Genomic DNA, 23,990 nt, shown 5'->3' with positions numbered 1-23,990 from the left:
AGTAATGAGTGAGAGGAGATCATTCCTTTCTGTTAATGGGATGCAGCTGGCTCAGTACTCGCGCACAATGTCAAGTGAGCAATGGTGCAGTCGTACAGGGAGCTGCTAAGCAGAAGCAGATGTTATACAGTGTTTTGGGCAACAAAGAAAACATCTTGAATGAGACGGCGCTTTATATTGTAAATCCATCCAAATTTCACGTGAAAATGCAGTGAATGAAAAACAGGTCGAGCGCGAGAAAAAAATCACCCTCCTGCCCCCTGCTGGACCATGTGTGCATGTACGCAGGACCGGGCTCCGCTCTGACACCCTCCCCAGTTGAATATCCTTTTGCCTTGTGGAGGAGGGACTTGCATTTCTATAACGCCTTTCATGACAACCATACGTCCCAAAGTGCTTTACAGCCAATGAAGTACTTTTTGAAGTGGGGTCACTGTTGTAATGTAGGAAACGCAGCAGCCAATTTGCGCACAGCAAGATCCCACAAACAGCACTACAATAATGAGCGGATAATCTGTTTTAGTGATGTTGATTTGAGAGATAAATATTGGCCTCAGGACACCGGGGCGAACCGGGGAGAAGTTTGCAATTTAACAGTTTCTGAGCAAGTACATGGCAGGGGAGTTCGCCCCGGTGTCGCGGGACCAATATTTTATCCCTCAATCAAAACATCATTTTAAAAAAAACAGATGATCTGGTCATTTATCACACTGCTGTTTGTGGGAGCTTGCTGTGCACAAATTGGCTGCTGCGTTTCCCATATTACAGCAGTGACTACACTTCAAAAAGTACTTCATTGGCTGTAAAGCACTTTGGAACGTCCCGCGTGAAAGGTGCTGGAGAAATGTGAGTTCCTTCTACTCTTGAGGGGACAGAGGCAGAGAAACCCCAACTGTTTTTACTGAAACAGAGAGTTGCGATGTCTGATAGAGGTGCTCAAAATGATACAAGGAAACTGTTTCCACTGGTCATGCAGGTGCAGCAGGCGGTTAAGAAGGCAAATGGTATGTTGGCCTTCGTAGCGAGAGGGTTTGAGTACAGGAACAAGGATGTCTTGCTGCAGTTGTACAGGGCCTTGGTGAGACCACACCTTGAGTATTGTGTGAAGTTTTGGTCGCCTTATCTGAGGAAGGGTGTTCTTGCCATGGAGGGAGTGCAGTGAAAATTCACCAGACTGATACCTGGGATGGCAGGAATGACGTATGAGGAGAGATTGGGTCAATTGGGCTTGTACTCGCTGGAGTTTAGAAGAATGAGAGGGGATCTCATTGAAACTTATAAAATTCTAACAGGACTAGACAGACTAGATGCAGGAAGGATGTTCCCAATGGCCTGGGGAGTCCAGAACCAGGGGTCACAGTCTAAGGATAAGGGGTAAGCCATTTAGGACAGAGATGAGGAGGAATTTCTTCACCCAGAGAGTGGTGAACCTGTGGAATTCTCTACCACACAAGGCAGTTGAGGCCAATTCATTAAATATATTCAAGAAGGAGTTAGATATATTTCTTAAGGCTAAAGGGATCAAGGGGTATGGGGAGAAAGCAGGGACCGGGTACTGAATTTGGATGATCAGCCATGATCTCATTGAATGGCGGAGCAGGCTCGAGGGGCCGAATCTCCTGCTCCTATCTTCTATGTTTCTATGGTCGGTGAGTCAGTAACTAGGGGGCATAAACACGTGATCATCACCAAACAAATTCAGCGAGGGGTTAGCAGAAATGTCTTACACAAGAGGGTTCTCCCGACATTACAACAGTGACTACAGTTCAAAATTACTCCATTGGTTGTAAAGTGCATTGGGAGGTCCTGAGAGCGTGAAAGGCGCTATAGAAATGCAAGTCTCTCTTTTTTCCTCTCTCTCTTTATGCAGAGGCAGATTCAATAACAGCTTTTAAAAGGGAAGTGAATGAATTTAAAGAGAGGGCGGACAAATGGGACTGTCTTTCTGGGAGACAGCAGAGGCTGAGTTGTCCTCTGGTCCTAGGAGGACCACGTTCCTTCGGCCACAGCTGTCCGAGTGGCTCACCCTGTCCACACACACCAGCACTGTGATTTGGGACCAGGGCTGCCCTGGACTCTCCAGGAATTAAAGAACTTGCATTTCTCCAGGGCCTTTCACAGCCTCAGGACATCCCAAAGCGCTTCACAGCCAATGAAGTACTTTTTGAAGTGTAGTGACTGTTGTAATGTAGGAAATGCGGCAGCCAATGTGCGCACAGCAAGATCCCACAAACAGCAGTGTGATAATGAGCAGATAATCTGTTTTTAGGTGTTGATTGAGGGATAAATATTGGCCCCAGGACACCGGGGATAATTCCCCTGCTCTTCTTTGAATAGTGCCTTGGGATGTTTTACATCCACCCGAGAGAGCAGATGGGGCCTCGGTTTAACGTCTCAATCCAAAAGACAGCCCCTCCAACAGTGCAGCACTCCATCAGTACGGCCCCTCCGACAGTGCAGCGCTCCCTCAGTACTGCCTCTTCGACAGTGCAGCGCGCCTTCAGTACTGCCCCTCCGACAGTGCAGCGCTCCCTCAGTACTGACCCTGCAACAGTGCAGCACTCCCTCAGCACTGCCCCTCCGACAGTGCAGCACTCCATCAGTACTGCCCCTCCGACAGTGCAGCACTCCATCAGTACTGCCCCTCCGACAGTGCAGTGCTCCCTCAGCACTGCCTCTCCGACAGTGCGGCGCTCCCTCAGTACTGCCCCTCCAACAGTGCAGTGCTCCCTCAGCACTGCCTCTCCGACAGTGCAGCGCTCCCTCAGTACTGTCCCTCCGACAGTGCGGCGCTCCCTCAGTACTGCCCCTCCGACAGTGCAGCGCTCCCTCAGTACTGCCCCTCCAACAGTGCGACACTCCCTCAGTGTTGCCCCTCCGACAGTGCAGCGCTCCCTCAGTACTGCCCCTCCGACAGTGCAGCGCTCCCTCAGTACGGCCCCTCCGACAATGCGACGCTCCCTCAGTACTGCCCCTCCGACAGTGCAGCGCTCCCTCAGTACTGCTCCTCCGACAGTGTGGCACTCCCTCAGTACTGCCCCTCCGACAGTGCCGCACTCCCTCAGTACTGCCCCTCCGACAGTGCCGCACTCCCTCAGTACTGCCCCTCCGACAGTGCGGCGCTCCCTCAGTACTGAAAGTCTAATCTGCGAACAATTTCGGGAAACTTCATAGGGGCGTAAAAAAAATTGTGTTTTAAAAATACTTTCTTTCAACACATTTGTTTACTAATTATAAAGGTATTGGAGATGGGTTACAAGCTGTTTGTCCTAACCATCCAAACGGGTAATCAGCAATCTATTTGCTTTCCAATTGGCTGGGAAGGCAGGGTGGGTGACCAATGGGAGGAGGGCCTGTTGGAGGCACGAGGTTATAGGGACAGGAGGAGGCCATTCAGCCCCTCGAGCCTGTTCCGCCATTCACTGAGATCGTGGCTGATCTCCATCAGCCCGCCCTGGTTCTGTAACCTTTACCCAGCAAAAATCTATCAGTCTCAGTTTTGAAATTTTCATTGACCCCCAGCCTCAACAGCTCTCTGGGGGAGAGAGTTCCAGATTTCCACCACCCTTTGTGTGAAGAAGTGCTTCCTGACATCACCCCTGAACGGCCTGGCTCTAATTTTAAGGTTCTGCCCCCCTTGTTCTGGACTTCCCCCCACCAGAGGAAATAGTGTCTCTCGATCTACCCGATCGAATCTTTTAATCATCTTAAATACCTCGATTAGATCGCCCCTTAATCTCCTAAATTCACTGGAATACAAGCCCAGTCCGTGTAACAAGCCATGTGATGACTCCTCCAGGAATATGTGTCTTCAGAGTTGGCCACCCTCGTTGGTCGTCACGGGTCTTCGCAGATCTTCCCTTGCCGCTGAGGAAGGTACAACAGTTAAGATGTGTTGTGAGCCAGAACTTTACAACCGCTGAACTTGCTCATCAGTCACATCAGTTAGACCCCATCCCTCATGTAAACCGGGCCAATCCTGCGGCAGCAGTTCCCTCAGGCTAAATAAAGAGGCCATCGAGTGAGAGCCTTGTTCTATCGTGGATCCAGCCAACATCTGCTTTTCCCACCTCGAACCCTTACTGCTGCTGGGACCAGAGCTGTTTTGCTACAATTGTACAGGGCCTTGGTGAGACCACACCTGGAGCACTGTGCACAGTTTAGGTCTCCTTATCTAAGGAAGGATACACTTGCCTTGGAGGCGGTGCAACGAAGGTTCACTAGATTGATTCCTGGGATGAGAGGGCTGTCCTATGAGGAGAGATTGTGTAGAATGGGCCGATACTCTCTGGAGTTTAGAAGAATGAGCGGCGATCTCATTGAAACATACAAGATTCTGAGGGGGATTGACAGGGTAGATGCTGAGAGGTTGTTTCCCCCTGGCTGGAGAGTCTAGAACTAGGGGGCACAGTCTCAGGATAAGGGGTCGGCCTTTCAGGACTGAGATGAGGAGGAGTTTCTTCACTCAGAGGGCGGTGAATCTTTGGAATTCTCTGCCCCAGAGGGCTGTGGAGGCTCAGTCGATGAGTATATTCAAGACTGAGATCGATAGATTTTTGGACTCTCGGGGGAATCGAGGGATACGGGGATCGGGCGGGAAAGTGGAGTTGAGGTCAAAGATCAGCCGTGATCTTATTGAATGGCGGAACAGGCTCGAGGGGCCGAATGGCCGACTCCTGCTCCTATTTCTTATGTTCTTAAATATCTCTCTCGTTCTGTTTGACATCTCTCCAACTTAGAAATTCATGTCAACAGAGAAAAGAAAGACAGACTTGTATTTCTATAGCGCCTTTCACCACTACCGGACGTCTCAAAGCGTTTACAGCCAATGAAGTATTTTTGAAGTGTAGTCACTGTTGTAATGTAGGGAACGCAGCAGCCAATTTGCGCACAGCAAGCTCCCACAAACAGCAATGTGATAATGACCAGATCACCTTGATATACCTATCAATTCATCCAATGAAAAGCGACGAGTTAAGATAGTAACTATAGGTTTTTATTGGCTAAATAACAGAGCCCACCCTCGTGGGTGATCGGGTCCAACAAGGAGGAATACCAGCCAGTCGACCACCTTTATACCTGGGCAAGTAGGCGGAGCCATGGGCGGAGTCAGCTGTGGTCAGCCCAGGTATAACAGCGTGACAAGAGGTGACCTTGTGTAGTGATACAACAGTGTGAACAGTGATAACCATAGTGTAACGATATAAACAGTGATAACCATAGTGTAACGATAGTGAACGATAAAAGTGGTTTACCACACACCTGTTTTAGTTGTTGGTTGAGGGATAAGTATTGGCCCCAGGACACCGGGGAGAACTCCCCCCCTGCTCGTCTTCGAAATAGTGACCGGGGGATCTTTTACCTCCACCCGAGAGAGCAGACGGGGCCTCGGTTTAACGTCTCATCTGAAAAATATGAGATCAGATGCAACGAAAAATGAGTGAGATCGGAAGCTGGTGAAAGCGAGTTAAATAAGGTGCCTTTTCTCTCTGCTGTGTTTCAGAGGACAGCGGCCTCTGGGGTGGGCCTGGCCTGGGAAGCTTGCAGTTGAAGAAGACACGAAATCAGCATCGTACTGGTCGGAGGAGCCCGGGGGGCAGACAGTGACTATAAGGGAGTGTGATGGATCGGCGAGAGATCAGTACTGCAAGACATTCACGCTAACGGGAGCCAGAGCTAGTGACACAGGCCGTTACCGCTGCTTTTATCGCTTCATTGAAGCGATTGATGGAATGACCGAGACCAGTGTGTACATCTTTGTCCAAGGTAAGGTGATCAACCATTATTACTGTGAGGTGATCATAGATATTACAACACGGAAGGAGGCCATTCGGCCCATCTTGTCCGTGCCGGCCGACAAAGAGCTGTCCAGCCTAATCCCACTCTCCAGCTCTTGGGCCGTAGCCCTGTAGGTTACGGCACTTCAAGCGCACATCTAAGTACTTTTTAAATGTGATGAGGGTTTCTGCCTCTACCACCCTTTCAGGCAGAGAGTTCCAGACCCCCACCACCCTCTGGGTGAAAAAATTCTCCTCAACTCCCCTCTAATCCTTCTTCCAATTACTTTAAATCTGTGCCCCCTGGTTATTGACCTCTCTGCTAAGGGAAATAGGTCCTTCCTATCCACTCTATCGAGGCCCCTCATAATTTTATACACCTCAATTAAATCTCCCCTCCGCCTCCTCTGATGCAAAGAAAACAACCCCAGCCTGTCCAACCTTTCCTCATAGCTAAAATTCCACAGCCCTGGCAACATCCTCGTAAATCTCCTCTCTACCCTCTCTAGCGCAATCACATCCTTCCTGTATGCTGATTATTGCTGTGAGGTGATCTACGCTGCACTTTCTCCAGTGCTTCTATGACCCGTTTTATAGCATGGAGACCAGAACTGTGCACAGTGCGGCCTGACCAGGGTCCTATAGAAGTTTAACCGAGCAATTGCGGGTTGTCCTCGGGCCTCCCGCTTGGGCACAAGCGCGAGCTGTTCGGCGCCGATTCTGAGCCCACAGAGACATTGGAAAGTCCAAGGCCAGAAAATATCATACTCAAAATGTTAACTCGTTACAGGGTAGGCCTGCATTCGTTATGTTAATACTGCGGAGGGCAGCTGCCGACATCAGCTGATCTACGAAGTTCCAAGCCCTGAGTTCTAAAACCGGACAGGAAAGGAGCATTTTCCCCTGACTGGCCCCGGGTTATTCCTCGGTTTCTTTCGCCTCCCCTGGGAGGTTGCGTGGCTGCGGGGCGGGGATTGGGTTGGCAGGATGGGGGGGGTGGTGTTTAGTTACAACACTCCAGTCAGCACGGTGTGTGACACGGGATTGGGGGTAAGGTATTGACGTGGATAGAGAACTGGTTGGCAGACAGAAAGCAAAGAGTTGGAATAAACGGGTCTTTTTCCGAGTGGCAGGCAGTGACTAGTGGGGTACCGCAGGGATCGGTGCTAGGACCCCAGCTATTCACAATATATATTAATGATCTAGACAAGGGAACTAGATGTAATATCTCCAAGTTTGCAGACGACACAAAGCTGGGTGGGCGTGTGTGCTGTGAGGAAGATGCAGAGAAACTCCAGGATGATTTGGACAGGTTGGGTGATTGGGCAGATGCATGGCAGATGCAGTATAATGTGGATAAATGCGAGGTTATCCACTTTGGTGTCAAAAACAGGAAGGCAGATTATTATCTGAATGGCAATAGATTGGGAGAAGGGGAAGTGCAACGAGACCTGGGTGTCCTTGTGCACCAATCGCTGAAGGTAAGCATGCAGGTGCAGCAGGCGGTTAAGAAGGCAAATGGTATTTTGGCCTTCGTAGCGAGAGGGTTTGAGTACAGGAGCAAGGATGTCTTACTGCAGTTGTACAGGGCCTTGGTGAGACCACATCTTGAGTATTGTGTGCAGTTTTGGTCGCCTTATCTGAGGAAGGATGTTCTTGCCATGCAGGGAGTTCAGCGAAGATTCACCAGGCTGATACCTGGGATGGCAGGAATGACGTATGAGGAGAGATTGGGTCGATTGGGCTTATACTCACTGTAGTTTAGAAGATTGAGAGGGGATCTCATTGAAACTTATAAAATTCTGACAGGACTAGACAGACTAGATGCAGGAAAGATGTTCCCTATGGTCGGGGAGTCCAGAACCAGGGGTCACAGTCTAAGGATAAGGGGTAAGCCATTTAGGACAGGAATGAGGAGGAATTTCTTCACCCAGAGAGTGGTGAACCTGTGGAATTCTCTACCACAGAAGGCAGTAGAGGCCAATTCATTAAATATATTCAAGAAGGAGTTGGATATAGTTCTTAAGGCTAAAGGAATCAAGGGATATGGGGAGAAGGCAGGGACAGGGTACTGAATTTGGATGATCAGCCATGATCGCATTGAATGGCAGAGCAGGCTCGAGGGGCCGAATGGCCTACTCCTGCTCCTATCTTCTATGTTTCTATGTTTCTACGTGGGGCAGGCTTGACGGGCGAGCTGGTCTTTTCCCTGCCCGTCCATTTCGTATGTTCGTATGTTATTCACGTGTGCAGCCCATGCACGACTCTGCGTGTGGCCAGTCAACGATCTGGGGGGTGAACTTTCCGCAGAGGATTGCCCAGCAGAGCTGATGTTCTGCTGAAGTTATGGTGGACAAGTGGAAATTCAACCTCCGACACCCTTCCAGTTCCAGGTGAACTCAACCTCTACTTACAAAAATAGACAATAAGGGGGAAAAATTCAGTATCGCCCCGTTTGGGGCGCCATTATCGGCCGTGCGCAAAGTTTAACGCCTGGCGCTAATTATCGCCTCCGACAACAAACTTGGCTTTTATCAGCCCTGGAGGTGACTGGAAACATAGAAACATAGAAGATAGGAGCAGGAGTAGGCCATTCGACCCCTCGAGCCTGCTCCGCCATTCAATGAGATCATGGCTGATCATCCAAATTCAGTACCCGGTCCCTGCCTTCTCCCCATACCGCTTGATCCCTTTAGCCTTAAGAAATATATCCAACTCCTTCTTGAATATATTTAATGAATTGGCCTCAACTGCCTTCTGTGGCAGAGAATTCCACAGGTTCACCACTCTCTGGGTGAAGAAATTCCTCCTCATTTCAGTCCTAAATGGCTTACCCCTTATCCTTAGACTATGACCTCTGGTTTTGGACTCCCCGGCCATCATAAACATCCTTCCTGCATCTAGTCTGTCCAGGCCTGACAGAATTTTATAGGTTTCGATGAGATCCCCTCTCAATCTTCTAAACTCCAGTGAGTATAAGCCCAATCGATGCAATCTCTCCTCATACGTCATTCCTGCCATCCCAGGTATCAGCCTGGTGAATCTTCGCTGCACTCCTTCCATGGCAAGAACGTCCTTCCTCAGATAAGATGACCAAAACTGCACACAATACTCAAGGTGTGGTCTCACCAAGGCCCTGTACAACTGTAGCAAGACATCCTTATTCCTGTACTCGAACCCTGTTGCTACGAAGGCCAACATACCATTTGCCTTCTTAACCGCCTGCTGCACCTGCATGCTTACCTTCAGCGACTGGTGCACAAGGACACCCAGGTCTCTTTGCACTTCCCCTTCTCCCAATCTATTGCCATTCAAATAATAATCTGCCTTCCTGTTTTTGCCACCAAAGTGGATAACCTCACATTTATCCACATTATAGTGCATTTGCCATGTTTCTGCCCAATCACCCAACCTGTCCAAATCGTACTGGAGTTTCCCGACATCCTCCTCACAGCTTACCCTCCCGCCCAGCTTTGTGTCGTCTGCAAATTTGGAGCGCTAAATCAGGCGCTTCACACCTGTCTTAAGATGCAAAGGCCGAGGAGCGAGGCGCTACCTCAGAGCGCTGGTGAAGCAAGGAAGGGCCAATCAAAATAAACCTGCAAAGTGCTGCTCTGTACTCAAAACTCCTTCACACAGCGTTGAATCTCTCCAGAAGTCTCTCTCTCTCTCTCTCTCTCTCTCAGAATGCATGGTGCAAAAATGTCACCGACAAAAAAAGGCAGGAAGTGGTCGCCTTTAAATAGCGCTCCCCCAGTCCCTTCCCGACTGCAAAACGCTCCCCTCAACCTGTCGTTGCTAGCGGCAGGCGGTAAGGCAGGGGGCGCCACTCAATATCCGGTCCGGTGCACTACCGGGGCGTTGCGCACTTAATGTGCCAAATAACCGCCTGAATCCATGAGGTTGAGAGTTAAAACTAAAGGCTTTTATTAAGTAAGAATCATGGCATCAAGTTAACACAGGGCATCATTCATCACCGACCCAGCCCTTATGAGTAAAACCCAGCTCTTATAAATAAGACTCACACCAATTAGGAGGATCCATAAAGGCGGAGCTAGGGAGGAACATTAGTGGTTACACCTGTAAAACATTACAGACATTAACAAGTACAACAACAGACAATCCAGAACACAGAGTTATTTCATCACGTCACGATCTGCGGGCGCAGGAGATCGTGGTGGTAGTGTTTAGCGCTGCCGCAAAATGTCTAGTTAATTTCGCGAGCGGCGCAAACATCGCCGCGCCCGGGCTCTTAAGGCGCTAACGGGAGGCGCACACAACTGAATTTTTCCCCCTATATATCGGTCTCGCCGGCCCATGTAATCATCAAAAGTAGAATAGTAATGGAGAGATTGACACTGTTCCCGTTCCTTCTGATGGTGATGTCCATCCTTATTACTGTAGTGTCTGCTCAATGTCAACTAACCATTGCTGCTTTATCTCATTTTCTCTCGTACAAGAGACAGGTGCCCTGTACCCTATATCAGGGTCAGAGTGAGCACCTGGACTGGTTTCAATCACCTAAGGGGGTGGGAGAGGAATTATCCAGTTTTGGCCTGGATTTTTATCTGATTTCTTGCCTCTCCCAGGAGATTGGGGTGGGGAGCATCTGCCTTGTGATGCATAAGGCAACGCAACTGTGTGGGCAAGGCTGGACGGACCAGTCGACCTTTCCCTGTCTGTCATTTCCCAAATAAACCTCTTCCCCCAGAGAGTGGTGAGAATGTGGAACTCGCTACCACAGGGAGTGGTTGAGCCGAATAGTATAGATGCATTTAAGGGGAAGCTGGATAAACACAGGAGAGAGAAATGGATAGAAGGATATGGTGATGGGGTGAGATGAAGAGGGGTGGGGGGAGGCCCGTGTGAAGCATAAACACCGGCACGGACTGGTTGGGCCGAATGGCCTGTTTCTGTGCCATACATTCTGTGTAGTTCCATGTAATTGTGTGTAACATGTTCTCTCCTACCCTTTGTGGGCCTTCACACTGGGCCTTGGAAGGTCATCTAACCATCTGAATAATAGAAACATAGAAGATAAGAGCAGCAGTAGGCCATTTGGCTCCTCGAGCCTGCTCCGCCATTCAATGCGATCATGGCTGATCATCCAAACTCAATACCCTGTCCCTGCCTTCTCCCCATACCCCTTGATCCCTTTAGCCTTAAGAAATATATCCAACTCCTTCTTGAATATATTTAATGAATTGGCCTCTACTGCCTTCTGTGGTAGAGAATTCCACAGGTTCACCACTCTCTGGGTGAAGAAATTCCTCCTCATCTCTGTCCTAAATGGCTTACCCCTTATCCTTAGACTGTGACCCCTGGTTCTGGACTCCCCGACAATCGGGAACATCCTTCCTGCATCTAGTCTGTCCAGCCCTATCAGAATTTTATAAGTTTCAATGAGATCCCCTCTCATTCTTCTAAACTCCAGCGAGTACAAGCCCAATCGACCCAATCTCTCCTCATACATCATTCCTGCCATCCCAGGTATCAGCCTGGTGAATCTTCGCTGAACTCCTTCCATGGCAAGAACATCCTTCCTCAGATAAGGCAACCAAAACTGCACACAATACTCAAGATGTGGTCTCACCAAGGCCCTGTACAACTGCAGCAAGACATCCTTGTTCCTGTACTCAAACCCTCTCGCTATGAAGGCCAACATAGCATTTGCCTTCTTAACCGCCTGCTGCACCTGCATGCTTACCTTCAGCGACTGGTGCACAAGGACACCCAGGTCTCGTTGCACTTCCCCTTCTCCCAATCTATTGCCATTCAGATAATAATCTGCCTTCCTGTTTTTGCCACCAAAGTGGATAACCTCACATTTATCCACATTATATTGCATCTGCCATGCTTCTGCCCAATCACCCAACCTGTCCAAATCATCCTGGAGTTTCTCGGCATCCTCCTCACAGCACACACGCCCACCCAGCTTTGTGTCTTCTGCAAATTTGGAGATATTACATCTAGTTCCCTCGTCTCGATCATTAATATATATTGTGAATAGCTGGGGTCCAAGGACCGATCGCTGCGGATTCCTAATGGATTCTGTGCATCTTAAACTGTGCCCATTAACATGCTCACAACGGGAATCCCAGCTCTGGGCCCCTCCTGTGTACAAGGTATGAGGCAAAACTTTGAAGTTTCCCAATATCCTGACTTCATCGTCCATAAGCATTAATATCCTGAACTTGGCTTCCATTAAGACTGTTCTTATGAGTTGGGATGGCGGCTGTCCGCTTGCTAAGAGATTGGCCTCGAAACAAACACCAGCTGGCGATTTCAGTTAGTCAGTAGCCAAAGGCCTGTTGTGGGTCACAAACCCGGCTTAGTATTAAAATATAAAACCACACGTTAACCCCTCGCGTGTTCAAAATGATCCGCAAGCTCACTGTCGACAGAGGGAGCTGGTTGTCGGGACATTCCCCCCCCTTGCCCCCAGACTGAGCAGCAGAACGAGGGGAAGGTGTAGAGAGACCGGCGATTCATCTCCTGGGGAAACCCAGGGGAAGGGACGAGGACACCAGTGAGGTCGAGAGAGAGTAGGAGAGAAGGTGAGCTAAATCAGGAAGAGGTTTGGAAAAGAGAGAGAAAGAGAGAGCGAGAGAAAGAGAGAAAAAGAAAGAGAGAGCGAGAGAAAGAGAGAAAAAGAAAGAGAGAGCGAGAGAAAGAGAGAGAAAGAAAGAGAGAGCGAGAGAAAGAGAGAGCGAGAGAAAGAGAGAGCGAGAGAAAGAGAGAAAAAGAGAGAGCGAGAGAAAGAGAGAGAAAGAGAGAGCGAGAGAAAGAGAGAGCGAGAGAAAGAGTGCGAGAGAAAGAGAGAGCGAGAGAAAGAGAGAAAGAAAGAGAGAGAAAGAAAGAGAGAGCGAGAGAAAGAGAGAGAAACAAAGAGAGGGAATGAAAGACTTGCATTTCTATAGCGCCTTTCACGACCTCAGGACGTCCCAAAGCGCTTCACAGCCAATGAAGTACTTTTTGAAGTGTGGTCACTGTTGTAATGTGGGAAAGACAGATAGACTTGTATACATTCAGCAAACTATCACCACTCTCAGAATGATCTCCTGATGATGGGTGAAACTAGAACGAGGGGGCATAGTCTTAGAATAAGGGGCTGCTCTTTCAAAACTGAGATGAGGAGGAACTACTTCACTCAGAGGGTGGTAGGTCCATGGAATATGCTGCCCCAAAAAGCTGTAGAAGCTACATCATTACATAAATTTAAAACAGAAATAGACAGTTTCCTAGAAGTAAAGGGAATGAAGGGTTATGGGGAGCGGGCAGGAATTTGGACATGAGTCTAGGTTCGGATCGGTCATGGCCCTGTGGGTAGCGGAGCGGTCCCAGGGGCCGTGTAGCCTGATCCTGCTCCTGTTTCGTGTGTCTAATTCTGTTAGATTCAGGAGATGGTTCTGTGATAGTAGATTGGCGGTTAGGATCAGATCAGCCATGATCTTATTGAATGGCGGAGCAGGCTCGAGGGGCCGATTGGCCTACTCCTGCTCCTATTTCTTATGTTCTTATGTTCTTATGCCCCTCCGACAGTGCGGCGCTCCCTCAGTACTGCCCCACCGACAGTGCGGCGCTCCCTCAGTACTGCCCATCCGACAGTGTGGCGCTCCCTCAGTACTGACCCTCCGACAGTGCGGCGCTCCCTCAGTACTGCCCCACCGACAGTGCGGGGCTCCCTCAGTACTGCCCATCCGACAGTGCGGCGCTCCCTCAGTACTGCCCCTCCGACAGTGCGGCGCTCCCTCAGCACTGCCCCTCCGACAGTGCAGCACTCCCTCAGTACTGACCCTCCGACAGTGCGGCGCTCCCTCAGTACTGCCCCTCCGACAGTGCAGCGCTCCCTCAGTACTGCCCATTCGACAGTGCAGCACTCCCTCAGTACTGACCCTCCGACAGTGCGGCGCTCCCTCAGCACTGCCCATCCGACAGTGCAGCACTCCCTCAGTACTGCCCATCCGACAGTGCGGCATTCCCTCAGCACTGCACTGGGAGTGTCAGCCTTGATTATGCGCTCAAATCCCTGGAGTGGGACTCGAACACACAACCTTCTGACTCCGAAGCGAGAGTGCCACCCACTGAGCGAAGGCTGACGCTGCGAGAAGCAGAGTTGAAAACACCGGAATCTTTTAAGGAACGATTAGATACTGAAGTTGGGGTGGGAGGGGGAAGGAACATTGGGATCGCGCTAGGTGAATGTATTAAGATGGGCCGAATGGCCTCCCTGGCGATCTTGCGATCTTGAAAGCCACGCTTGCGCGGGTAGAATTGTCCCCTGGGGTTTGGCGATGACTCTGTCTCCGCTGTCCGTGACCCCTGTGTCTGTGACGTGTTGGGAACGGACTTTCCCCCCCGTGCAATATCCTGTATTTATTCTGCGGGAGTGAATATTATTCTCCATCCCCAGACCAGTAATAATTCATGGGCTCGAAGCAACGCTCAGTGTTACATTGGACGTCTGCCAGCAGCTTGTTTAACTTTCCAGACACCGGCAGAAAATTGCATTTTCTTTAATAACCAGTCCTCATTTTAAGGCCAATTTTTGCCAATTTTTTTTTATATACATTTTTTATCAGAAAAATAATCTCCCTCTGAATAAACAGGAAGCAGGTGTCCCTGTGTAAGTGTGAAAAGTGTACACACCCTCCGAGCGCACAGCCTTTATCCGTCGCAGTCGTGTGCCAGCTACGACTCCGTGACTTTTGACCTCTGCAACACTCTTGCCTTTTGGAAAACGTACTCTTGGGGCCGGTTGGAGCAGTGGCTACATTACACGCTTCACACCTCCCGCACAGATCCAGGGGCAAGTGTTCTCTACCTCATAACGGTCAGGATCATCCATCAAATCAGTCTGGGCCGCCCCAATCAGGTTCTGGGGCAAAAAAACGCACCTTATTTGGAGAGGGTGTTTGCACAGGAACAGGAGGAGGCCATTCAGCCCCTCGAACCTGTTACATAGGAACAGGAGGAGGCCGTTCAGCCCCTCGAGCCTGTTACACAGGAACAGGAGGAGGCCGCTCAGCCCCTCGAGCCTGTTATACAGGAACAGGAGGAGACATTCAGCCCCTCGAGTCTGTTACACAGGAACAGGAGGAGACCATTCAGCCCCTCGAGCCTGTTACACAGGAACAGGAGGAGACCTGTCAGCCCCTCGAGCCTGTTACATAGGAACAGGAGGAGGCCGTTCAGCCCCTCGAGCCTGTTACACAGGAACAGGAGGAGGCCGTTCAGCCCCTCGAGCATGTTACACATGAACAGGAGGAGGCCGTTCAGCCCCTCGAGCCTGTTACACAGGAACAGGAGGAGCCCGTTCAGCCCCTCGAGCCTGTTACACAGGAACAGGAGGAGGCCGTTCAGCCCCTCGAGCCTGTTACACAGGAACAGGAGGAGGCCGTTCAGCCCCTCGAGCCTGTTACACAGGAACAGGAGGAGGCCGTTCAGCCCCTCGAGCCTGTTACACAGGAACAGGAGGAGGCCGTTCCGCCCCTCGAGCCTGTTACACAGGAACAGGAGGAGGCCGTTCCGCCCCTCGAGCCTGTTACACAGGAACAGGAGGAGGCCGTCCCGCCCCTCGAGCCTGTTACACAGGAACAGGAGGAGGCCGTCCCGCCCCTCGAGCCTGTTACACAGGAACAGGAGGAGGCCGTCCCGCCCCTCGAGCCTGTTACACAGGAACAGGAGGAGGCCGTCCCGCCCCTCGAGCCTGTTACACAGGAACAGGAGGAGGCCGTCCCGCCCCTCGAGCCTGTTACACAGGAACAGGAGGAGGCCGTTCCGCCACTCGAGCCTGTTACACAGGAACAGGAGGAGGCCGTTCAGCCCCTCGAGCCTGTTACACAGGAACAGGAGGAGGCCGTTCAGCCCCTCGAGCCTGTTACACAGGAACAGGAGGAGGCCGTTCAGCCCCTCGAGCCTGTTACACAGGAACAGGAGGAGGCCGTTCAGCCCCTCGAGCCTGTTACACAGGAACAGGAGGAGGCCGTTCAGCCCCTCGAGCCTGTTACACAGGAACAGGAGGAGGCCGTTCAGCCCCTCGAGCCTGTTACACAGAAACAGGAGGAGGCCATTCAGCCCCCTCGAGCCTGTTACACAGGGACAGGAGGAGGCCATTCAGCCCCTCGAGCCTGTTACATTAGGAACAGGAGGAGGCCATTAAGCCCCTCGAGCTTGTTACACGGGAACAGGAGGAGGCCATTCAGTCCCTCGAGCCTGTTACATTAGGAACAGGAGGAGGCCATTCAGCCCCTCGAGCCTGTTACATTAGGAACAGGAGGAGGCCTTTAAGCCCCTCGAGCTTGTTACACAGGAACAGGAGTAGGCCATTCGGCCCCTCGAGCCTGCTCCGCCATTCAATGAGATCATGGCTGATCATCCAAATTCAGTACCCGGTCCCTGCCTTCTCCCCATATCCCTTGATCCCTTTAGCCTTAAGAAATATATCCAACTCTTTCTTGAATATATTTAATGAACTGGCCTCCACCGCCCTCTGTGGCAGAGAATTCCACAAGTTCACCACTCTCTGGGTGAAGAAATTCCTCCTCATTTCAGTCCTAAATGGCTTACCCCTTATCCTTAGACTGTGACCCCTGGTTCTGGACTCCCCGGCCATCAGAAACATCCTTCCTGCATCTAGTCTGTCCAGGCCTGACAGAATTTTATAGGTTTCGATGAGATCCCCTCTCAATCTTCTAAACTCCAGTGAGTATAAGCCCAATCGACACAATCTCTCCTCATACATCATTCCTGCCATCCCAGGTATCAGCCTGGTGAATCTTCGCTGCACTCCCTCCATGTCAAGAACATCCTTCCTCAGATAAGGCAACCAAAACTGCACACAATACTCAAGGTGTGGTCTCACCAAGGCCCTGTACAACTGTAGCAAGACATCCTTGTTCCTGTACTTGAACCCTCTTGCTACGAAGGCCAACGTACCATTTGCCTTCTTAACCGCCTGCTGCACCTGCATGCTTACCTTCAGCGACTGGTGCACAAGAACACCCAGGTCTCTTTGCACTTCCCCTTCTCCCAGGGGGAGGCCATTCAGCCCCTCGGGCCTGTTACACAGGAACAGGTGGATGCCATTCAGCCCCTCGGGCCTGTTACACAGGAACAGGAGGAGGCCATTCAGCCCCTCGAGCCTGTTACACAGGAACAGGAGGAGACCATTCAGCCCCTCGAGCCTGTTACACAGGAACAGGAGGAGGCCATTCAGCCCCTCGAGCCTGTTACACAGGAACAGGAGGAGGCCACTCAGCCCCTCGAGCCTGTTACACAGGAACAGGAGGAGACCATTCAGCCCCTCGAGCCTGTTACACAGGAACAGGAGGAGGCCATTCAGCCCCTCGAGCCTGTTACACAGGAACAGGAGGAGGCCACTCAGCCCCTCGAGCCTGTTACACAGGAACAGGAGGAGGCCATTCAGCCCCTCGAGCCTGTTACACAGAAACAGGAGGAGGCCATTCAGCCCCCTCGAGCCTGTTACACAGGGACAGGAGGAGGCCATTCAGCCCCTCGAGCCTGTTACATTAGGAACAGGAGGAGGCCATTCAGCCCCTCGAGCCTGTTACATTAGGAACAGGAGGAGGCCATTAAGCCCCTCGAGCTTGTTACGCAGGAACAGGAGTAGCCCATCGGCCCCTCGAGCCTGCTCCGCCATTCAATGAGATCATGGCTGATCATCCAAATTCAGTACCCGGTCCCTGCCTTCTCCCCATATCCCTTGATCCCTTTAGCCTTAAGAAATATATCCAACTCCTTCTTGAATATATTTAATGAACTGGCCTCCACCGCCCTCTGTGGCAGAGAATTCCACAGGTTCACCACTCTCTGGGTGAAGAAATTCCTCCTCATTTCAGTCCTAAATGGCCTACCCCTTATCCTTAGACTATGACCCCTGGTTCTGGACTCCCCGGCCATCAGAAACATCCTTCCTGCATCTAGTCTGTCCAGGCCTGACAGAATTTTATAGGTTTCGATGAGATCCCCTCTCAATCTTCTAAACTCCAGCGAGTATAAGCCCAATCGACACAATCTCTCCTCATACATCATTCCTGCCATCCCAGGTATCAGTCTGGTGAATCTTCGCTGCACTCCCTCCATGTCAAGAACACCCTTCCTCAGATAAGGCAACCAAAACGGCACACAATACTCAAGGTGTGGTCTCACCAAGGCCCTGTACAACTGTAGCAAGACATCCTTGTTCCTGTACTTGAACCCTCTTGCTACGAAGGCCAACGTACCATTTGCCTTCTTAACCGCCTGCTGCACCTGCATGCTTACCTTCAGCGACTGGTGCACAAGAACACCCAGGTCTCTTTGCACTTCCCCTTCTCCCAGGGGGAGGCCATTCAGCCCCTCGGGCCTGTTACACAGGAACAGGTGGATGCCATTCAGCCCCTCGAGCCTTTTACACGGGAACAGGAGGAGGCCATTCAGCCCCTCACGCCTGTTACGCAGGATCAGGAGGTGGTCATTCAGCCCCCTCGAGCCTGTTACACAGGAACAGGAGGAGGCCATTTAGCCCCTCGAGCCTATTACACAGGATCAGGAGGTGGTCATTCAGCCCCCCGAGCCTGTTACACAGGAACAGGAGGAGGCCATTCAGCCCCTCGAGACTGTTACACAGGAACAGGAGGAGGCCATTCAGCCCCTCAAGCCTGTTACACAGGAACAGGAGTAGGCCATTCAGCCCCCCGAGCCTGTTACACAGGAACAGGAGGAGGCCATTTAGCCCCTCGAGCCTGTTGCACAGGAACAGGAGGAGGTCATTCAGCCCCTCGAGACTGTTACACAGGAACAGGAGGAGGCCATTTAGCCCCTCGAGCCTGTTACACAGGAACAGCAGGAGGCCATTCAGCCCCTCAAGCCTGTTGCACAGGAACAGGAGTAGGCCATTCAGCCCCCCGAGCCTGTTACATTAAGAACAGGAGGAGGCCATTCAGCCCCTCGAGCCTGTTACACAGGAACAGGAGGAGGCCATTCAGCCCCCTCGAGCCTGTTACACAGCAACAGGAGGAGGCCATTCAGCCCCTCGAGCCTGTTACACAGGAACAGGAGGAGACCATTCAGCCCCTCGAGCCTGTTGCACAGGAACAGGAGGAGGCCATTCAGCCCCTTGAGCCTGTTACATTGAGAACAGGAGGAGGCCATTCAGCCCCTCAAGCCTGTTGCACAGGAACAGGAGTAGGCCATTCAGCCCCCCGAGCCTGTTACATTAAGAACAGGAGGAGGCCATTCAGCCCCTCGAGCCTGTTACACAGGAACAGGAGGAGGCCATTCAGCCCCCTCAAGCCTGTTACACAGCAACAGGAGGAGGCCATTCAGCCCCTCGAGCCTGTTACACAGGAACAGGAGGAGACAATTCAGCCCCTCGAGCCTGTTACACAGGAACAGGAGGAGGCCATTCAGCCCCTTGAGCCTGTTACATTGAGAACAGGAGGAGGCCATTCAGCCCCTCGATCCTGTTACCCAGGAACAGGAGGAGGCCATTCAGCCCCTTGAGCCTGTTACATTAAGAACAGGAGGAAGCCATTCAGTCCCTCGAGCCTGTTACACAGGAACAGGAGGAGGCCATTCAGCCCCTTGAGCCTGTTACATTAAGAACAGGAGGAGGCCATTCAGCCCCTCGATCCTGTTACCCAGGAACAGGAGGAGGCCATTCAGTCCCTCGATCCTGTTACCCAGGAACAGGAGGAGGCCATTCAGCCCCTTGAGCCAGTTACATTAAGAACAGGAGGAGGCCATTCAGCCCCTCGATCCTGTTACCCAGGAACAGGAGGAGGCCATTCAGCCCCTTGAGCCTGTTACACAGGAACAGGAGGAGGCCATTCAGCCCCCTCGAGCCTGTTACACAGGAACAGGAGGAGGCCGTTCAGCCCCTTGAGCCTGTTACACAGGAACAGGAGGAGGCCATTCAGCCCCCTCGAGCCTGTTACACAGGAACAGGAGGAGGCCATTCAGCCCCTTGAGCCTGTTACACAGGAACAGGAGGAGGCCATTCAGCCCCCTCGAGCCTGTTGCACAGGAACAGGAGGAGGCCATTCAGCCTCTCGATCCTGTTACCCAGGAACAGGAGGAGGCCATTCAGCCCCTTGAGCCTGTTACATTAAGAACAGGAGGAAGCCATTCAGCCCCTCGATCATGTTACCCAGGAACAGGAGGAGGCCATTCAGCCCCTTGAGCCTGTTACATTAAGAACAGGAGGAGGCCATTCAGCCCCTCGATCCTGTTACCCAGGAACATGAGGAGGCCATTCAGCCCCTCGATCCTGTTACCCAGGAACAGGAGGAGGCCATTCAGCCCTCTCGAACCTGTTACACAGGAACAGGAGGAGGCCATTCAGCCCCTCGAGCCTGTTACACAGGAACAGGAGGAGGCCATTCAGCCCCTCGAGCCTGTTACACAGGAACAGGAGGAGGCCATTCAGCCCCTCCAGCCCCCACCAGAGGAAATAGTTTCTCTCTTTCGGTCCTGTCGAAACCTTTAATCATTTTAAACACCTCGATTAGATCGCCCCTCAACCTCCTAAACTTGAGGCAATACAAGCCCAGTCTGTGCAACCTGTCCTCGTAATTTAACCCTTTTAGCCCCGGGATCATTCTGGTGAATCTCCGCTGTTCCCCCTCCGAGGCCGATATATCCTTCCCAAGGTGCGGGGCCCAGAACTGAACGCAGTGTCTAAATGTGGTCTGTCCAGAGCTCTGTATAACTGAACCATCACTTCCTCCCTTTGTATTCCAGACCCCGAGATAAAGGCCAATACTCCATTAGCCTTTTTAATTATTTTTTGGACCTGTCCAATAACTTTTAGTGATTGGTTTGCTTGGACCCCGAATCTCTCGACTCCTCCACAGTTCCGAGCTTCTCACCGTTTAGAGAATTCTCTGATCGATCTTTCTCGGATCCAGAGTGGATGACCTCACACTTCCCCACATTGAACTCCATCTGCCACAGGTTTGCCCACTCATTGAATCTATCAATGTCCCTTTGCAACTTCCCGCTCCCGTCTCCACAACTTATTGTGCCTCCTAACTTATCGTAAACTGCTGACCTGGATATACAACTCTCTGTTCCTTCATCCATCACTGATTGATATACATGGCGAAAAGCTGAGGCCCCAGTACAGATTCCTGGGGAACACCACTGGTCACATCCCACTAACCAGAGTGTATTCCCTTTATCCCTGCTTGTTGCCTCCGACCTCCCGGTGCTGGAAACACTCAGCCGGCCAGACAGCGTCTGTGGGGAGAGGAAGCTCGGGTTAACCTGTCACAGAAATCACAGAAACCCCACAGTGCAGATAAAGGCCATTTTGGCCCATCGAGCCTGCACCGACACATATTCCACCCAATCCCCGTAACCCCACGTATTTAATCCCCCTAACACTAAGGGTCAATTTATCATAGCCAATCAACCTAACCCGCACATCTTTGGACTGTGGGAGGAAACCGGAGCACCCGGAGGAAACCCACGCAGACACAGGGAGAATGTGCAAACTCCACACAGACAGTCACCCGAGGCCGGATTCGAACCCGGGTCCCTGGCGCTGTGAGGCAACAGTGCTAACCACAACCAGGGGCATTAAATAAAATGCATGTGTTTGTATTTTGCTTCGTGACGAGGTGCGTCTTGAAGTTCTCAGTGTGCTGTTGGCTTTAAAAACTGTTGATCAAAAAATCCTGACCAGAGATAGGTGACTTGTATTTATCAGCATTTTATCACCTCTCTCAAAAACTCCAGAAAGGGCCTCACAGATAATGAATAGCCTCGAAGTGTAGCTCCTGTTGGTCTTAGACAAGACCAGCACACAGCAAGCTGAAGATTAATCAGGGAGAAACCCCTTTTAGTGAAGTGGGTTGAGGGAGGAAGATTGGCCAGATCACCGGGGAGAACTCCTGCTCTTCTTCAAAATAGGGGGATATTTTATGTGATGTAAAAAAACTACTGAGCACTTGGCTGAGAATAAAACAAGGCTTTAATCAACTGTTTCAAAACCATGAGATTTCTAGTTACAATCACTAGTTCCTGGTTACAGAAACATCCTGAGCAAGCTGGGCCCACGCCCGAGTATTTATACTCCTTGGACGGTGCCACCAGCTGGCCGCCCAGTGTTACTTCATGAGTCATGATAAGATTCATGACATTATGTCCACCTGAGAGGGCAGACGGGGCCTCGGTTTAACGTCTCATTTGTTTTGGAGATAATCAGCCTTGAGGTGATGTGAGCGTGAATGAGGATGATACAAGTAAGAAATATGATATTATTCAGTGATTAGGGAATATGGGAGCCCATGTCCATTCAGTCCACTGGCAGGAACAGAGCGGTATTGTGCTGAATATCACAGTATAGCACTGATATCAGCCGTGGCTCAGTGGGCAGCACCCTCGCCTCTGAGTCAGAAGGTTGTGGGTTCAAGTCCCACTCCAGAGACTTGAGCACAAAAATCTAGGCTGACACTCCAATGCAGTACTGAGGGAGTGCTGCACTGTCGGAGGGGCAGTACTGAGGGAGGGCTGCACTGTCAGAGGGGCAGTACTGAGGGAGTGCCGCACTGTCGGAGGGGCAGTACTGAGGCAGAGCCGCACTGTTGGAGGGGCAGTACTGAGGGAGCCCCGCGCTGTCGGAGGGGCAGTACTGAGGGAGCCCCGCGCTGTCGGAGGGGCAGTACTGAGGGAGTGCCACACTGTCAGAGGGGCAGTAGTGAGGGAGCACTGCACTGTCAGAGGGGCAGTACTGAGGGAGTGCCGCACTGTCGGAGGGGCAGTACTGAGGGAGTGCCGCACTGTCAGAGGGGCAGTACTGAGGGAGCGCTGCACTGTTGGAGGGGCAGTACTGAGGGAGCGCTGCACTGTCGGAGGGGCAGTACTGAGGGAGCCCCGCGCTGTCGGAGGGGCAGTACTGAGGGCGTGCCGCACTGTCGGAGGGGCAGTACTGAATGGAGCGCCGCACTGTCGGCGGGGCTGTACTGAGGGAGGGCTGACACTGTCGGAGGGGCAGGACTGAGGGATCGCTGCATTGTCGGAGGGGGCAGTACTGAGGGAGCGCTGCACTGTCGGAGGGGCAGTACTGAGGGAGCGCCGCACTGTCGGAGGGGCAGTACTGAGGGCGTGCTGCACTGTCGGAGGGTCAGTCCTGAGCGAGCTCCGCACTGTCGGAGGGGCAGTACCGAATGGAGCGCCGCACTGTCGGAGGGGCAGTACTGAGGGAGGGCTGACACTGTCGGAGGGGCAGTACTGAGGGAGCGCCGCACTGTCGGAGGGGCAATACTGAGGGAGTGTCACACTATCAGAGGGGCAGTACTGAAGCAGCGCCGCATTTTCGGAGGGGCAGTACTGAGGGAGCACTGCACTGTCGGAGGGGCAGTACTGAGGGAGTGCCGCACTGTCAGAGGGGCAGTACTGAGCGAGTGCCGCACTGTCGGAGGGGCAGTACTGAGGGAGCGCTGCACTGTCAGAGGGGCAGTACTGAGGGAGTGCTGCACTGTCAGAGGGGCATTACTGAGGGAGCGCTGCACTGTCAGAGGGGCAGTACTGAGGGAGCGCCGCACTGTCGGAGGGGCAGTACTGAGGGAGCGCCGCACTGTCGGAGGGGCAGTACTGAGGGAGCGCCGCACTGTCGGAGGGGCAGTACTGAGGGAGCGCTGCACTGTCGGGGGGTCAGTACTGAGGGAGCGCTGCACTGTCAGAGGGGCAGTACTGCAGGAGTGCTGCACTGTCGGAGGGGCAGTACTGAGGGAGCGCTGCACTGTCAGGGGCAGTACTGAGGGAGCACTGCACTGTCGGAGGGGCAGTACTGAGGGAGCGTCACACTGTCAGAGGGGCAGTACTGAAGCAGCGCCGCATTTTCGGAGGGGCAGTACTGAGGGAGCACTGCACTGTCGGAGGGGCAGTACTGAGGGAGTGCCGCACTGTCAGAGGGGCAGTACTGAGCGAGTGCCGCACTGTCGGAGGGGCAGTACTGAGGGAGCGCTGCACTGTCAGAGGGGCAGTACTGAGGGAGCGCTGCACTGTCAGAGGGGCAGTACTGAGGGAGCGCCGCACTGTCGGAGGGGCAGTACTGAGGGAGCGCCGCACTGTCGGAGGGGCAGTACTGAGGGAGCGCTGCACTGTCGGTGGGTCAGTACTGAGGGAGCGCTGCACTGTCAGAGGGGCAGTACTGCAGGAGTGCTGCACTGTCGGAGGGGCAGTACTGAGGGAGCACTGCACTGT

The 23,990-nt window shown here is 52.2% G+C and overlaps 1 protein-coding gene across 1 annotated transcript in view; it reads left to right on the top strand.

Moving 5' to 3' along the window:
- flt4 (fms related receptor tyrosine kinase 4) overlaps window positions 1-23,990 on the top strand; it is a 361,767-nt gene that overhangs the window by 163,119 nt on the left and 174,658 nt on the right. Inside the window, exon 4 of the mRNA XM_085996053.1 lies at window positions 5,504-5,766. Within this exon, the coding sequence (XP_085852179.1) occupies window positions 5,504-5,766 (263 nt within the window). The remainder of the gene's footprint in view (window positions 1-5,503; window positions 5,767-23,990) is intronic.

The sequence above is a fragment of the Somniosus microcephalus genome, chromosome 8 (assembly GCF_052327205.1).
Source record: "Somniosus microcephalus isolate GS21.2 chromosome 8, FLI_Smic_1.0, whole genome shotgun sequence".
Taxonomy (NCBI): domain Eukaryota; kingdom Metazoa; phylum Chordata; class Chondrichthyes; order Squaliformes; family Somniosidae; genus Somniosus; species Somniosus microcephalus.
The sequence above is the reverse complement of the archived record's forward strand: the minus strand, read 5'-3'. Positions and strand labels throughout refer to the sequence as shown.